General features: G+C 38.3%; 1 protein-coding gene across 1 annotated transcript; it reads left to right on the plus strand.

Annotated features, from left to right (window-relative positions):
• The first annotated feature begins 552 nt into the window (after nt 1-552).
• LOC593778 (neurotrypsin) lies at nt 553-12,131 on the plus strand. Its single transcript, XM_030973156.1, has 5 exons — nt 553-771; nt 2,728-3,051; nt 3,585-3,911; nt 5,696-6,022; nt 11,390-12,131. Exons 1-5 carry the CDS (start codon nt 672-674, stop codon nt 11,941-11,943), a joined length of 1,632 nt encoding a protein of 543 aa, XP_030829016.1. The 5' UTR covers nt 553-671; the 3' UTR covers nt 11,944-12,131.
• Nucleotides 12,132-16,781: the final 4,650 nt, after the last annotated feature.

Below are 16,781 nucleotides of genomic sequence, written 5' to 3' on the forward strand. Positions count from 1 at the left end.
ACCTGAAGGGATTGGATGTGTGTGAGAGAGAGATAGAGTTAAATGAGCTTGCTCTTCTAAAATCTCAAAGATCATAATAAAGCATCGAAAATTTTATTTTGAAAGGATCCACTGACTCACTGACTTGCCCTAAGGAAAATGATGTTCAAGTATTTATTTCTAGATATCATATTCCAATCGCTACAATTATGATGCGATATGTTGTAGTTAAAATATAAAAAAAATATTATTGTTGACAATCCCTCGCTGCTTACAATGCCTGCATGCATTTACATATCTTTTCGATGATGGGTAATTAAAATGGATGCGGTTGTGTCTCAATAACCTATGATAGAGTATGCCGTTATCTCTTTCTCTCGATCTAACCGACACACCCTATGAACTGATGAGCATGCACGGTCATCCTTAACGTACGCGTACTGCCCAAATAAGTTACGTAATGCAGGTCATTTGTTTGCTCTCTATACATACTCGCTGTATACCGGGATGATTCACTTGGTAATAAACTGCACAAAACCACCAAATAAAACTATATTGAGACAGCGTAATATATCGTCGTGAAGGAATCGATTTGTAAAGCGCCTTACGAGAATACACAGCTTGCGCTGTACTGAATATAAAGCTTGTCGTAAGCCGTAGTGCATTTTTGGAAGAGACATATATAAAGAAATATGGATCAACATGTGTGGATGAAATTGTTGACCACCCTCACATGTCTCTTCCTCTCGTCGTCTAAACTCTTTGAAACAGTTCTTTCTCAGGGAGAATATGGTATGTGTCTTTTGATTGTCGTATAATATACAAGTGGCTATTACATATATGTCTAGCTATTTAAAATAAGACAGCGAATCTAGCTATAGGGAAACAGCTATAGGTAGCCTATTTCAAATTGTCGTGACGTATATAGTAGTTCTTTCATTTCACCTTTTATATTGAAATGTTGAGCAAATAACGTCTTCTGGCAAATTATTAGTCTCTATTTGTCGCCCCCTTCCCCGGTTAACATGCATGGATATCTAATGTGCTTGAGAGCTAACAGATGTTCTATTTCAAGCCTTGTTGTCGCTGCATGTTGTTGCTGTCATCATCATAATCACCGCCATTATTATTAATTATTATAATTATTATTAGTAGTAATAATAGTTGTAATAGTAGATAGTAGTTAAAGTCATATTTTTAGTAGTATATTTTCATCATCATCATCATCATTATCATGATCATGATCATTGTTATTATTTTTATCATTAGCATTATCATTAATGATAGTAATAATATTAACAATAATAAAACAACAGTTTTATTATTATTATTATTATTATTTTAATCATTGTTATTACTATTATGAATATCATTAGTAGTAGTAGTAGTAGTAATAGTAGGCGTAGTAATTTTGTAGTAGCACAAGCAGTTTTATTTTCATCATCATCATACCATGACGCCACTGAGCCATTTGTAATGTCGAGTCGGTTTAATAGTAATAATGATGACGATGATGATGAGACAACAACGGTACAAACAAACAATTAATCTTGCTATTACTTAGATAATAGTCATCTTGGTCAACTCTTTATCTTATTGGAACAAAAATGCTGGAATAATATTCCCAATGATATTTCAAGAAAAGCCTATACTCTATCACTTTACAAACGAAAATTTAAAACGCCTTTCACATAATTATTTGAATCACAAAGTAGTGTACCTGTATGACCATTTGTACTTACCCTAAATTATCACGTTGGAAAGTGTATGTCTTTATAATTATATAGTTTTGTTTTATCACTTCATTCTTTTGATTTGATTTGATTTGTCGTGAAGTTACATAATTGTTGTTATTAATATATTTTTTCTCCCTCGATCTTGGACCTTTAGCAATCCTCCATATACTCCAATTAGAATTATGATAATTTTCTATGCACAGTCATTTTCATTTAGTGCGTATGAAGTTTGTTTGATATTTTAATGACTTTTATCATAATTATCTTCAATGTATGTTTTCCCAAATGTGAATTGCATCAATAAATTGTTAAATATTTGTATGAGTAATATTGGAATGAATGAATTTGAAATTGACTTGAATAGAAGACTTGAATAGTAGAGGTGTTGTGGTCTAGTGGATAAGTCACCCGACTGCAGATCACAAGGTACGGGGTTCGAGCCCCGCCTAATGTCCTTGGTAAGACGTTAATCTACATTTGCCACTCTCCACCAGGTGTTAAATAGGTAGGATGCGAAAGTTAATGTGGTTGGATGAGCAAGTGTGCGCTTGTAAAATGGCGACTGGCCGGAATGCTTTCCAGGGAGTGAAGAATGTGCAAAAATTGTGTGCGAGTAAGCCTGAGTCCGCTGACCTCAAATCGTGGATGAACGCGTTCTCAAATTTGGCCTGACGACGAGAGACGACCCGACGCAAATCGCAGAAATGACGTTATATCTTTGACGTCGCGTCTATGTGGACGTGACAAACGAAAAACACCTGTAAAGCGCTTAGACATATCGTTGTACCGATGCATTAGGCGCTATATAAAAGCGGAATATTATTATTATATTATTAAAAAAAACACGATACAAAATAAGAGTGAACCCTTCCATTGTGGAAGATTAAAGTTTTATTCGACTTGGAGTTGGAAGACATCAAATACACGGTTTTGTCCACATTGTGAACTTTTTGAGTGTGCTTATCTCTGTGATTCTTAACATGATTTGAATTTTAATGTCTTTTACAATCAGAGGGATCCGTACGACTCGTAAACGGTGGAACAACAAATGAGGGTCGGATTGAGATCTACCACTCGGGTGAGTGGGGTACTATATGTGACGATGGCTGGGATTTGAATGATGGCGCGGTCGCTTGCCGACAACTGGGTTACTCTGGAGTCGACCAGGTTTACAGCTATTCCTATTTTGGAGAAGGGTATGGAAGTATCTGGCTGGATGACGTACAGTGCAGTGGCACGGAGGCCCTACTGACTCAATGCTCAAACACTGGATGGGGAATACACAACTGTGGTCATTCAGAGGATGCCGGAGTTATGTGCTCACTTAATGATGCCGGTAAGTTGAAATGAACAACAAACTTTGAAGTCTCTCATTATATTGCATGATGCTGCTTCAATGAATATATCAATGTGTGCCTAACTTATATATTTTTTTTTAATGTGATGCTTAAAGGTAAATACCAGTTTTGGAAACGCCCCCCTCTCAAAAAATGAAATGGAAGCTCTTATTACCAATCATGTGAAAGAATATGTTTTGACTAATACTTGATCATACAAATTTTGCTGAGAAACCGCCTACTAATTGATATATTTGGTAAATTATTATATCTATTTGGACCTGATAGATATAACGCACGTGTCAAGCACATCTTTCTGTGTACAGTGCTTGTAACTTTACCAAGACTCGTCCAAGTTTCTTATCATTTTTGAGGAAACCAGAACCTTGCAGTACACACCAATACTTATATGCTAGATGATCAACCTTTTCTGATCGATTCCACAACGTTTCTTTCACAATGCAATCGCATGACCGGAACTGGTCTTTATCTTTAACATGATATGAGTTTAAATGTCCTTATATTTATATAGAATCAGAGGGATCCATAAGACTCGTAAACGGTGAAACAGCAAATGAGGGTCGGATTGAGATCTACCACTCGGGGGAGTGGGGTACTATATGTGATGATGGCTGGGATTTGAATGATGGCGCGGTCGCTTGCCGACAACTGGGTTACGCTGGAGTCGACCAGGTGTATGGTGCATCTGAATTTGGACAAGGGTACGGCAGAATCTGGCTTGATGACATTCAGTGTTACGGAGGAGAGCTGACATTGCCAGAATGTTCAAATGGCGGCTGGGGAATCACAAACTGTGGTCATTCAGATGATGCCGGAGTTACGTGCGCACTTCATGCCGGTAAGTTGATAAGAACAACAAACTACTAAGACTCTCATTGTATGACCATAGATGCCGCTTCCGTGAATATGTCATCTGAAATTTCCCATGTGTGTATCTTAATTTACATCACATTGTGGAGTGTGGTGGCACTCTAGCCTTGATGTGTGTATATAAGCTCAGTGTGTCACAGTTTAGAACAGAATCACAGTTTTATACCACACGTCATTTTTTAGATACAAAATTAATGTAGATTGCAATCAAACTGTGGAATGGAGGCATGGTGATATTCCAATTCCACGTCACCATGTGGTGTGAGAACACACCATTACCACACATTTCAGAGACAGTAGCTTAATTAACCTGCATGTAAACACAGCTTTAATTACTACATGCGCTCCACGTGCGTACAATGTGAATTCGTGATAAATTGATGGACACAGAGGACACATGAAAAATTCCTCTGAACGGCCATGCGTTATGGTTTACGGCATGGACAAACAGATGATTCTTTTCTATTGGGGACCGGGGGAAAATGCAATGAATTATTGATAATTTATTACATTTTCTTTGGTTTTTTTTCATTTGTGGGTGCTGCCTCCTACCCTAGCCCTCGCTGCGTACAGTCATGATTCAGTGGCAAAGCAATTGCCTCGTAACTGTGACTGGCACGTAGCCAGAGTTCGATGTTTGGGGGGGGGGGGCACATACATGTAATCGATCGAGGTAAAAAAAAAAGGGGTCTAAAAAAGTTCAACCGATCTTGGAAATTTTAGGGGGGCACGTGCCCCCCGTGCCCCCCTTGGCTACGTGCCTGAACTGTGAAGCCCCCAGGATCAAAATCGTGTCGATATGTTATATTAGTGCCATTTTGTGAGGCATACTGTCATTTATGACTTAAGGGCGTAGGTTCCCTAGTTGATGAGTATAGTAGCATACATAATGCTTTAGCAGTCACGCAAAACAAACACTCTTAAATTATTACTCAATAAAATCTGAGAATGTAAACTATTATCTAGATCTATTAGGAATAAATCATTCTATAAATTGGGGTAAAAAAAATTATTCCACCTTTATGACCAATAGTGTACATTTACCAAATATAATCCATTCATGCAAAGTAGATTAGATGATTGGATATATCAAGAATTTGAAGGTATGGTTATTAAATGTGATCTTTATCACCGCATCACTCTGCAATACCTAGTCTATATACGATAAAACTGACAACAAAAGGGAAAAGAATAAAACATACTATGGGAAATTCAATAATAGTCTTAGTAGAAATGCGGAATATGTTCAGATGATGGGCCGAGGCGCGGATCCACGGAGGGGGGGGGGGGGGGGGGGGGGAGGGCGACACGGTTTTGATCCTGGGGCTCACAGTTACCAGGCAATTGATTTTCCTCTTATTCTCTTGCGATTATTGGCTTGGTTTGTTGAAGGTAACTTTGCCAAAATTCTTTAGGAACTCGAGGTATGGATGGACACAAAGGAATTTAGAATTAAATATGAACCATATAAAGGAAATAGAAATAATATATAATAGCATGTGCATTCGAGTCAAAGGAAAATGTATTTTAAACCATAATTTATTTGATAACAAATTTATAAATTTAAGCACTTTAAGCATCATTCTTTATAATTTTGTTAATATGTAATTCCATTTAAGTTCACATTAATGATTATGCTTGTTAATGTTATGTTATGTTATCTTGTCAAATTATCATCTCTTGTCATGTTATATTAACTTGAAAAAGGAAGAAATAAAAAGGATCTAAAAAAAATAATTATGACCAATACAGCTGAAGGGACAGTGCGTTTGGTGAACGGTCCTTCCACTTCTGAAGGACGCTTGGAGGTTTACCACAACGGCCAATGGGGGACCGTATGCGACGACGACTGGGACCACGAGAACAGCCAGGTGGTCTGTCGACAACTGGGGTTCGGCGGCCACGGGTTCTTCACCACCGGGCTCATGGGTTACGAAGAGGCTGTAGGACCAATCTGGCTGGACAATGTCGAGTGTTACGGGAATGAGGAGCGGCTGGTCTACTGTATATATCAAGAATGGGGATCAAACAACTGCGATCATACAGAAGATGTTGGAATACAGTGCACGCCTAATCATGGTAAAGCTATGGTCACAAATCAGAGCGATTCCATGACATTTGCTCCGGCGACAATTGCTCCGCTGTAAATTTCATACACTAATCGAATGGCTAACTTCAACCCTGGATTCAACACTATACCCTACCCTAAACCTAACCCTAAACCTAACACTAGAAATGCAATCGTGTCCCAACGATGTGCGTGCAATGACGCCATGTTTCGATAAGTCAAACGAAAGAGCTTCTCTCGGACTATCCAGAGCAATTTGTACGAAGGCTGTAGCTTCTGTGATATTGGAGATAGATAGTGCGAAAGAAAGGCCTCAACAGTGACCTTGATGGGATGGTAGTGACTATGCCTACGAAGTTTGAAAGAAATTGGGATAGGGGAAAGAACCTAGAAAGGGCTCGCGAGCACTGCGTGCAAAAACCAATGGGATTTGGTGCATGTTCGTCATTGCAATCAAGATCGTTCTGGGGGCCAAAAGCGTGAACCCGATATGCCCCATAGACAATGCGTGTAATGCATGGGCGAAAAACGTACAGGATCTGTAATACGACCGGAGTTAAATTGTTTTTTTTCTCTCTCTTTATGTCTTTTTATGGGCCGTATTTGGTATCATTAGAAAGAGAATTTCATGGTTGTTATCGTAAACCACTCTCTTTTTTTCTATGATAATCCTATCGAAACACGTGATGTAAAATAGATTTATAGGACAAAATGGCGTCTTAAATGGCCCCCTTGACCAATTTTAAAAATCCGGCCAAGAGGTGCCCTGCGTATTGGAACTCGGCATGTCACTGCAAATTTTCAAGGAAAAAAAAGGACGTTTAAGGGGCGAAAAGCAGTCTGAAAAATTACGTCATAGCCGATACGTGTTATATTCGGGCGGAAACTCGGCGGAATTCGTGTAGTGACCTTTGTTAAAATGCGATTTACTCACAATTTTCTGTATGAACATATATCATACTTGGTATCATTCGAAAGGGCACTTCATTGCGGTCAGTTTGACACCATTGTTATCTGCGCGCAATGTATTGCACGCATTAAACGCGCTATTACGTAATGCATAGTAAATTCATCATTTTTGGCGATTACTTTGCGCTGACATATTCGAATTTTACCAAACTTAGTAAACAGTTGTCACGTATATGGATACATATGTCTGCCAAGTTTCATGGATGTAGGTATAAAGATCGCCATTTTAGAGCAAGTTGAAGTTATTTCGGAATTTTCTTGAAAATGGCGAATTTGGAGGGCAATTTTCTCAAATTTGGTCAGTGATAGGGTATATAATTTTGTATATGGCTGGAAAGGGCATATCTTCAAGTATCTAAATCCAAAAAAGGGTACGGGTTTGCCAAGCCATTATGGAGATACGGCCACAGAGAGAAAGCCAATTCCCAGAACTTTAGAGGGCGCTATTTATGTTGTGCAAAGCCATTGGAGCGTGAAATTTGGCATGGCTATGTGCAATTATGAGATAAAGATACTGTGAGATTTAAATACAAAACGGAATTTATATGAGAAAGTTATGGCAGTTTTAGATTATTTAGGGGTCCATTTTTCAAGAACTTGAGAGATTTTTGACGGAGTCGGTTTTAGATTTGAATTTCGAGTATGAAGATGGCATTTTGAAGGTCAAGTCATTTGTCGCAGATGAAAGAACATCTCTCAGACTATCTAGAGGAATTTGTTAGAAGTTTGTAGAATCTAGGATAGTGGAGATAGGAAGGAAGATATAAAGGCCTTAAAATGGACCAGAAACGGACAAAATGGCGCCTGGACGGTCATGCATGAGTGATTTCCAAAATCGAAGAATGTAGTGACCTTGATGAGATGTTAGAGACTATGCCTATGAAATTTGAAAGGAAAAGGACATGAGAAAAGCACCTAACTAGGAATCACAAACACTACGTGCAAAACGAATGCGATTTCCTGACGATAAGGATAAGGATAAGGAAAAGGAAAAGGAGAATATTAATGGGGCAGAATGTGAACGAAAACAAGGCAATGACGAAGGTCGTCATTGCAATAAAACCCTATTGAAACCCTAACCCTAACCCTACATCTTAGACGAAATAAAGCCCGGAGCAATTGTCGCAGGAGCAAATGTCGTGTCACCATCAGAGCAGCGACCGACCGATCAGTAGCCTGCTCGGTCGCTGCTGGAATTCGGCATCGCCCAGCGATTAGGTCAGTGCCCGGGCGGCGACCGACCAGGCACCGAGTGTATTTTGGGCGGCGAGTGAATCCCCCACAAAAAGCCCCCACAAATCCACCAAAACGAAGAAAATGCACTAAATTGTCAAAAATTCATTGCATTTTCCCCCGGCCCCCAACAGGAAAAATTCCTCTGTGTGGCCATGCCTTGAGCCATAATGCATGGCCCTACAGAGGAATGTTTCCTGTTGGGAGCCGGGGGAAAATGCAATAAATTTTTGACAATTTATTGCATTTTCTTCGTTTTGGGGGATTTGTGGAAGGGGCCGCGTACCCTAGCAAACACTGCGTACAGTCATGATTCAGGGGCTAAGCAATGGCCTCGTTACTGTGAGGCCCCAGTATAAAAATCGTGTCGATCAGCTATATATTAGTGCCCTTTTGTGAGGCATTAATCCTCATTACTGTCAATTATGACTTAAGGACGTAGGTCCCTTAGCTGATTAGCATAGTAGCACACATATGATTAAGCAAAATTAATTAAATTAATCAAAATCGTGTCGATATGTTATATTAGTGCCATTTTGTGAGGCATACTGTCATTTATGACTTAAGGGCGTAGGTCCCCTAGTTGATAAGTATAGTAGCATACATATGCTTTAGCAGTCACGCAAAACAAACACTCGCAAATTAATATTCAATAAAATCTGAGAATGTATGCCATTATCTAGATCTATTAGAAATAAGTAGTTTTTTAAAATCCTTCCCTAAACTGGGGAAAAAATAAATATTCCCACCATTATGACCAACAGTGTATAATTTTATGTTCACACAGAAAATTGTGAATAAATCGCATTTAAACAAAGGTCACTACACGAATTCCGCCGAGTTTCCGCCCGAATCTAACACGTATCGGCTTTGACGTCATTTTTTTCAGACTGCTTTTCGCCTCTTAAACGTCCTTTTTTTCCTTGAAAATTTGCAGTGACATGCCAAGTTGCAATACGCAGGGCACCTCCTGGCCGGATTTTTGAAATTGGTCAATGGGGCCATTTAAGACGCCATTTTGTCCTATAAAACTATTTTACATCACGTGTTTCGATAGGATTATCATAGAAAAAAAGAGAGTTGTTTACAATAACAACCATGAAATCCTCTTTCTAATGATACCAAATACGGCCCATAAAGAGACTAAAGAGAGAGAGAGAGAAAAAAAACAATTTAACTCCGGTCAAAATACAGATCCTGTACGTTTTCCGCCCATGCATGACACGAATTGTCTATGGGGCATATCGGTTCACGCTTTTGGCCACCAGAACGATCTTGATTGCAATGACGAACATGCACCAAATTCCATTGGTTTTTGCACGCAGTGCTTGCGAGCCCTTTCTATAGGTTCTTTCCCCTATCCCAATTTCTCTCAAACTTCGTAGGCATAGTCACTACCATCCCATCAAGGTCACTGTTGAGGCCTTTATTTCGCCCTACCTATCTCCAATATTACAGAAGCTACAGACTTCGTACAAATTGCTCTGGATAGTCCGAGAGAAGCTCTTTCGTTTGACACGTAGAAACATGGCGTCATTGCACGCACATCACTGTGACACGATTGCATTTCTAGTTCCTCTTCTTATTGTTATTATGTAACGGCGTCACCTGCGACTGAGAGCCGAAAAGCGAACTGAATCACTGATAAACGCTTGGGTCTCTCCTCCCGGTACAACTGGTCGGGAGTGTACAGGTGGACCACTACACCAGGGTTTCCCCTACTCTTATACGAAAAGTACAGAGTGTTCTTAACGTGCAAAGGTACACGATGACTCTTCTCTACACTTGGCTCCATTTAACGTCCTATCCGAGGGTAGATGTAAGGATGCTCACATGCAGCTATGTGCTCCTGCGTGTGCGACAGTCGCTAAGGGCTTTTTTTGTCAAATAAAAATGGTTGCGATTAGAAATGTAGATGGGTATGGGGTTATGACCCCCCCCCCACTCAGTGTTATTTAGGGTACTCATATGCGTGTTCCCTCCTTTTGAAAACTGCCCCTAAGTCCGGTGTGTAAAGTCAATTTTGTGTATGTACGAGCCGGACTTTGGTGCGTGAAAACTTTACCGGACATTTTGGTAACACGCATGCGGTCATTCCGACCCCAGAGTGGGGGCCGGGGGTTATGAGTAGTGATAGTACTGTGGTATAAATTGGTGTAGGCTCTTGATCGACTCATATGCTAGAGGTTCTCGGTTTGATCAACACACTCGTTGCAAACATCCTTAGGCAAGTTTATTTTGCCTAAATATAACCCTCTCTAAATTGGTACCTATCAATGCTTGGGTAATAATAATTGCAGGGCCCACAGGAATTAAAGATAAAGACCAGTTATGGGCATGTGATTGCATTGTGAAAGAAACGTTGTGGAATCGATCAGGAAAGGTTGATCATCTAGCATATAAGTATTGGTGTGTACTGCAAGGTTCTGGAATCATCAAAATGATAAGAAATTTGGCCCAGTCTTCGTAAAGTTACAAGCACTGTACACAGAAAGATGTATATGGGACACGTGCGTTTATCTCTCACACACCAATAGATAAACCAATTTATCAAATATATCAATTAGTACGTGGTTTCCCGGCAACATTTTTATCATCATGTATTTTAGTCAAAACATACTCTTTCACATGATTGGTAATAAGAGCTTCCATTTAATTTTTTGAAATTGGGGCGTTTCCAAACACTGGTCTTTACCTTTAAGAGCGGTGTTGATAATGATGTGGCTTACCTGGATAAATAAGACTCAATCAAAAAATAAAAGTATTAGTGGTCGGTCCAGGCTCAAGAATCGGTTTGTGCAGGATATTGACCACGGAGCAACTGTTACCGGAGTAGTTGTCAGACACAACCTTTTCACATTTTCAAAGGGGAAATAGTCCTGATAAAATAGTGATTTTGTATTCAAAAACATTTTACACAGAAATTTTCTGGTTATCTTGTTTCATATTGATGACGAAACCTCACTGAAGAGTAAAAGGACACAACAGACGGAAAAAATTATGTTTAATAGCCTACGAAATAACAGTCATGTTACTGGTCTTGCATTTTCAAACCTGCTAATCGGATTAGAGATATCACAGTAACTGCATGGTACAAATCTAGCTCTAGACCGATTGTAATCAATATTTTGTTATCATTGTCACATCCATTTCCTCAATTTTTGTTGTTGTTGTAGGTAACGGCCTCTCAGGTTGGGAAATAGCTGGAATCGTCATTGGATCATTAGTGGGATTGTTCTTTTTCTATCAGTGCTGCCTGAAGAAAAACACCTCAAAACCTCCCTCACCAGAACCCGGTGCAAATACGGAAAACCCTTCAGGTGATGTAGCTGGAGAAGGAACAGAGGACTTTGGTGACGTACCAAGAGAGAGTATAAGAGAATTAGCCCTGACCCACATAGGTGATCCAAACTCGAGCCTACCGGACGTTCCACCACCAGCGTATGAAGACATCGGGAAGTTCACGTCCTTCAATATGCCGGGATCGGGAGGGTTCTATTCGCCACCAACGTCTGCGGCATTCCACCTACCTCCAAGCCAACCTTATCCACCGTCCACCGCGCCCTATCCCCCTGTATCCTACGTAGCGTACCCACCACCACCACCACCACCACCACCACCACCACCACTACCATCATCAACCGCATGTGTTTCCGCTGTTGCGTACCCGTACCATTCGGGTGGTTCAAGGATACCATCTGCACCGCCTGGATTACCTCCAGCAAGCTAAAACACTAAATCTATTTTTATAAATGTATCTTATAACGGGATTTTATACTCAAGATCAATGCTCCTCCTCGATAAAGACTTCCACATATGTTTTTAGGAGACGTCCGTTCATCAGTAGTGCGAATCAAGCCGTTTAGGGGTGCCGATCGAATTCATGTTGTCCGCGGGGAGAGAGGGAGAGAGAGAGAGAGGGGGGGGGGGGGACGACGACGAGGATCTCAGTACGGAATGCATACTTTTAAAGAACAAGGTCATCGGGCTGGGTGGAATATTAATTTTTCTCCCTTTATCCCCTTTTTTCAATTAGGGGAAGAGGAAGGGGCGATGTCACCTGTGCTCCCAAAGCTGTACCACTGATTCAGCATAATATTACATCATATTATTGTTGTTAGGGTTACCCATGCATGTCGGTTGATGTCAACCTCGATTCCTATATTATACTATACTACGACTAGTATTTTCCATATTGAATAAACTATCACAATTTGTCTTTTAATCCTTTTTAATTTTGGTCTGTTATCCGACATCTTTTAAAAAAAATGAAAAGTTTAAGACAATCGTTGAAAAATATTGGGATTTTTTTAAATGAAGAAAGATTCAAAAGCAAGAAGTGGTATTCAACAAATCTCTGATCAACTTCTATGCATTCATTCCTCAGTGATGAAAACTTATTTTCTGTTATCTTTCTCAAATTCTCATCACAAAGGGTTATGAATCATATTTGTGCAAAATCATGAGACGGAAATCATAATTTTGTTAGCAAAAAACAAAATCTGACGCTAACAATACAGTTTTTATTGCTATTACTTTAGTCGTCTAATCGCTTGCATTTAAGCATCATGGATCGAAATCCGAGATAACTCGTACTATATCAACATCATACTTCCCCCTTCAATGTGTGTGCATTAATGATTGCATTATGAATGATAAGTTCTAAATGTAGGTTATCAATCCCTGCAATTTGTTTAATAATGACTCGTGTATACCGTAGGTCTGTAGGATGTATGTATGTATTTATATCGGATAGTGTTTGCTAGATTTCATTAAGTTTTTACTCAAACACCACAAAGATTACAACTCTATATTGGTAGATTCATGCTCTAGTTATCAACTTTCACTTATTTAATTTAATTAATCGTTGAAACCTAACATAATTTTGTACGTCATATGATTATTTCAGAAAATGGAAAAAAAAAACAAAATTCTGGCATCGGGGGCAATTTTCAACCGAGCATTTTGAAATAGCCAATATTTTGAACAAACGTTAATTCCGAGATTCTATATTTTATTTCTCATATCATTATTTTGCAAACAGAGACCAAATTTCCCCAATAGCGGGCGATTCGATCTGCACCAGAGAACTTTGGAATTACCAATCGTGATTCGTGTAACTAATACGAGAAATTTATGATTAAGTAGTGTCTTAACGATGATATTATATTGTCTGAATAAAGAGTCACAATATTCAGTGCTCCTTCACTTTAATTCGTAGTCGATCTGGTCAGAAGATAATGCAATGACCTTGTCATTGAAGATCATGTTCTAATTGGACTTTGAGTTGAAGTAATTCTGTGATGTAAGCCCCTAATGACATCACAGAATTACTTCAACTCAAAGTCCAATCACACAGTCGTAGCCTGCGCAGTTCCACAGATAAATTATTGTTTCAGATTCCCCATGGCAAAACTAAAGTAACTCTTGGGGACCGTGCTTTTGCAATTGTTGCCCCCAAACTATGGAATAGCTTGCCAATAGAAATACGAAGCACTCCATCTCTCAATGTTTTTAAATCCAATTTAAAAACTTATTTCTTCAACTGAGTGATCTTATTTTGTAGAATTTAGTAAAAAGGAGCTCTTAACCAGCGCAGCTGAATATATTTTGTATAAAAGCTGCGCTATATAAATTTATTATTATCATTATTATTATTATTATTAAATGTATATTGCTATTTTACGTTAGCCGGATACTATTTTTCTTCTGATATGATAACTTTTGTAATGTTAAAATGAAAGATTATATATTTGAAAGTACAACTTTAAAAATTGGCTCTGACTATTTTTTCAAGTTATCAAAGTGATTAAGATAATACGTGAATAGTGTGTGAGTGTGTTTGTGCGCGTGGGGTGGAGATGGGTGTGTACTATTTGTAGGGCAATCCAACTTTTGTAATAAGTTCATTTGTCTGAAAGCAGAAAAATAAGAGAAACAGACTGGCGAGAGTTCGAAATAAATCAGACAAGTAATGAGATTGTTATGAATGGTTAAAGTATAAGATCATTAAAAGCATTTATTTTATTGATTAATTAATTAATTTTCTTGATAACAAAGAAAAGGGATGGGAGAGGGAACGAAGAGGGAACGAAGAGAGAACGAGACAGAGAGAGAGAGAGAGAGAAGGTGGGAGGGGGTGATATATGACGTCATCGCTCCGACGCATATTTATTATGTCATATCAAATTTAAACTTTGTTAAGTGCCTCGTTGCTAGGTAGGACAAACATTATGTTTTTTTCCTACTTAACAACTCGTAATGTATGAAAATCGCATTCTGAAAATTGAATACAAGAATTCGTTACAGGTGAAGCAGCGCGCGAGGCATTGTCCAAAGGCTGGTATCCTGCTATACATAGATGACTCTGTCTCATAGAGCTATAATTTTTATGTGTTATTTAGTAGTATAGCTCTATGCTCTGTCTGCTCCTAGCATAAAGGGACACTATCTGCTCCTATAGAGGTACGCCATCTACAGGCAGCAGTATAAATATAAATGTCGTAATCTCACAATGGAGACAACCAACCATGTCTAATATTGATTCAAACTGGTACAAGAAACCTGAAGTGTTGCTTGTTTGGCTGTAAGTACGGAGAAAATGGGTTGAGTAACTTGAAAAAAGGAGAAGAAAAAATAATAAATGCTTCGCAATTGTTTTTGAATAATTAGTATATAATTCAAACGGTTGAGGGAAACAGGTAAATGATGACAATTTAACATGTTTTTATTTTCATTATTCTTCTTTCCTCTTTTTATTCTTCTTCTTCTTCTTCTTCTTCTTCTTCTTCTTCTTCTTCTTCTTCTTCTTCTTCTTCTTCTTCTTCTACCTTTTTCTTTCTTCTTCTTCTACCTTTTTTCTTCTCCTCCTTCTGCCTTTTCTTCTTTTTCTTCCTCTTCTCCCCTTCTACCTTTTTTTCTTTTTCTTTTAACCATATCGCTAATTACGGTGCGTAGAGTTTAACTAAATATTTACCTAAATATTGAATAAATAATTAATGAAGCTAAAATAGTAAGGCCGAACTTTTCCCCTGACCTACAGTAGTCTGCAGGCACAGACCCTAATTTGACACTTTATCAAAAAATCATTGTGCCTTGAGAGAAATCTAGCCAAGCTACCTACTGGTTGTGTCAGGAGCAGCTACAGTACATGGCCTATGGTAGTCTTATAGTGCAGACTCACTTTTACGACTGACACGGGTTTGTGCTTGCAGACTAGACCTACAGAGTGGGTCTAAACTCCAAACTGTTGCTTGGGTATAATGCTTATTGATTCCACATGGAGTGTGAGAATACGGACGTTTCTAAAATTTAAAAAAAAATGAATCGGGATGGTGGTCAACAATCAATGAAAAATATGCGAAGACATGAAAAATAAATATTGGCCGATGAACTTCTACACAAGAGTGAATGCTCATATTCCTGTATTGTAATTTTCATGTTGATGTGTTTGCTTGTAGAGGTTCAGGTTTATTATTATAAAATACACTCAAACGCTACATTTTATGTCTGCAAAAGACTGGAATTACATTGCTTGTTATTTGGTTCTGACGAGGAACACAGGAAATGAAATACTTTCTTCTTACATTCGGGGAAAGATTTTGAAAGCAAGTGGTTAAGCAAAAGTTTCGATTTCACTGTGCAATTCAGTATTTCAACATGGTTATGAAAGTGAACGAACGGTTGATAATTATGTTTAGAATAAACGAAAATGCATCTCTTGTTTTCTTTCCTTTTTAAAGAAAAGTGATGAACATTAATAAAAAAAAAATCAAAACAAAATGAACAGGGGATTTGTTTTCATACCCCAAAAGAGCAATGACACGGTATGAATAACCATGTATCTAAAAATAAACTCATTGTAGTTCCATGGAACAATCCTAAAATTATAGACATTTGGATCATGTCTTGATAGAGCTTCATACCATTATCAGCACCCCATTATCATGACCTTCTGACTTATACAGGTCAAATACATGCGTTATGGAATGACTTTTCCAGGAAACTTTCTAGAAAGTCTAGAAATTAAAGATCTGCTATAATAAAGATAAAGGTGGGTTCTGGAGTCATCAAAATCATAACAAATTTGGCCCAGGCTTGGTAAAGTAACAAGCACTGTACACAGAAAGATGTATATGGGACTACACAAATGGTGTCGGGGCTACCTACCTTGATTTCCTTCTCTGTCTTTGCTCATTTCTCAGCCAGTATACCTTTTCTTCAAAAATGGTTTGGCACATGACATTTATTTGTAATCTTGAACATTCAGTGTAAGTTTCGTTTGATTCTGTGAGAATTCATTTTTTAATTTTTTTTTTACTAGAACTCATTACAAGTTTATCTTTAACTTAAATGAGGTCCTTGCACAGCATTTGGGTTTCCTATCAACCATTCATCACACTTACGAAATATTGAATTTTGTATACTCTGTTACTGAATGACATATAGAAGGTCAAATCTTTGGTTATTATACATAGCAACGTTATTAAAAAATACAATATTTCATAAATTTTATGAAAGGTTGATAAGAAACATAATTGTTGTGAAAGCATGTCATTTTAGTTTACA

Source organism: Strongylocentrotus purpuratus, unplaced genomic scaffold (genome assembly GCF_000002235.5).
Source record: "Strongylocentrotus purpuratus isolate Spur 01 unplaced genomic scaffold, Spur_5.0 spur5_scaffold_6, whole genome shotgun sequence".
In the NCBI taxonomy this organism is placed as follows: Eukaryota; Metazoa; Echinodermata; class Echinoidea; order Camarodonta; family Strongylocentrotidae; genus Strongylocentrotus; species Strongylocentrotus purpuratus.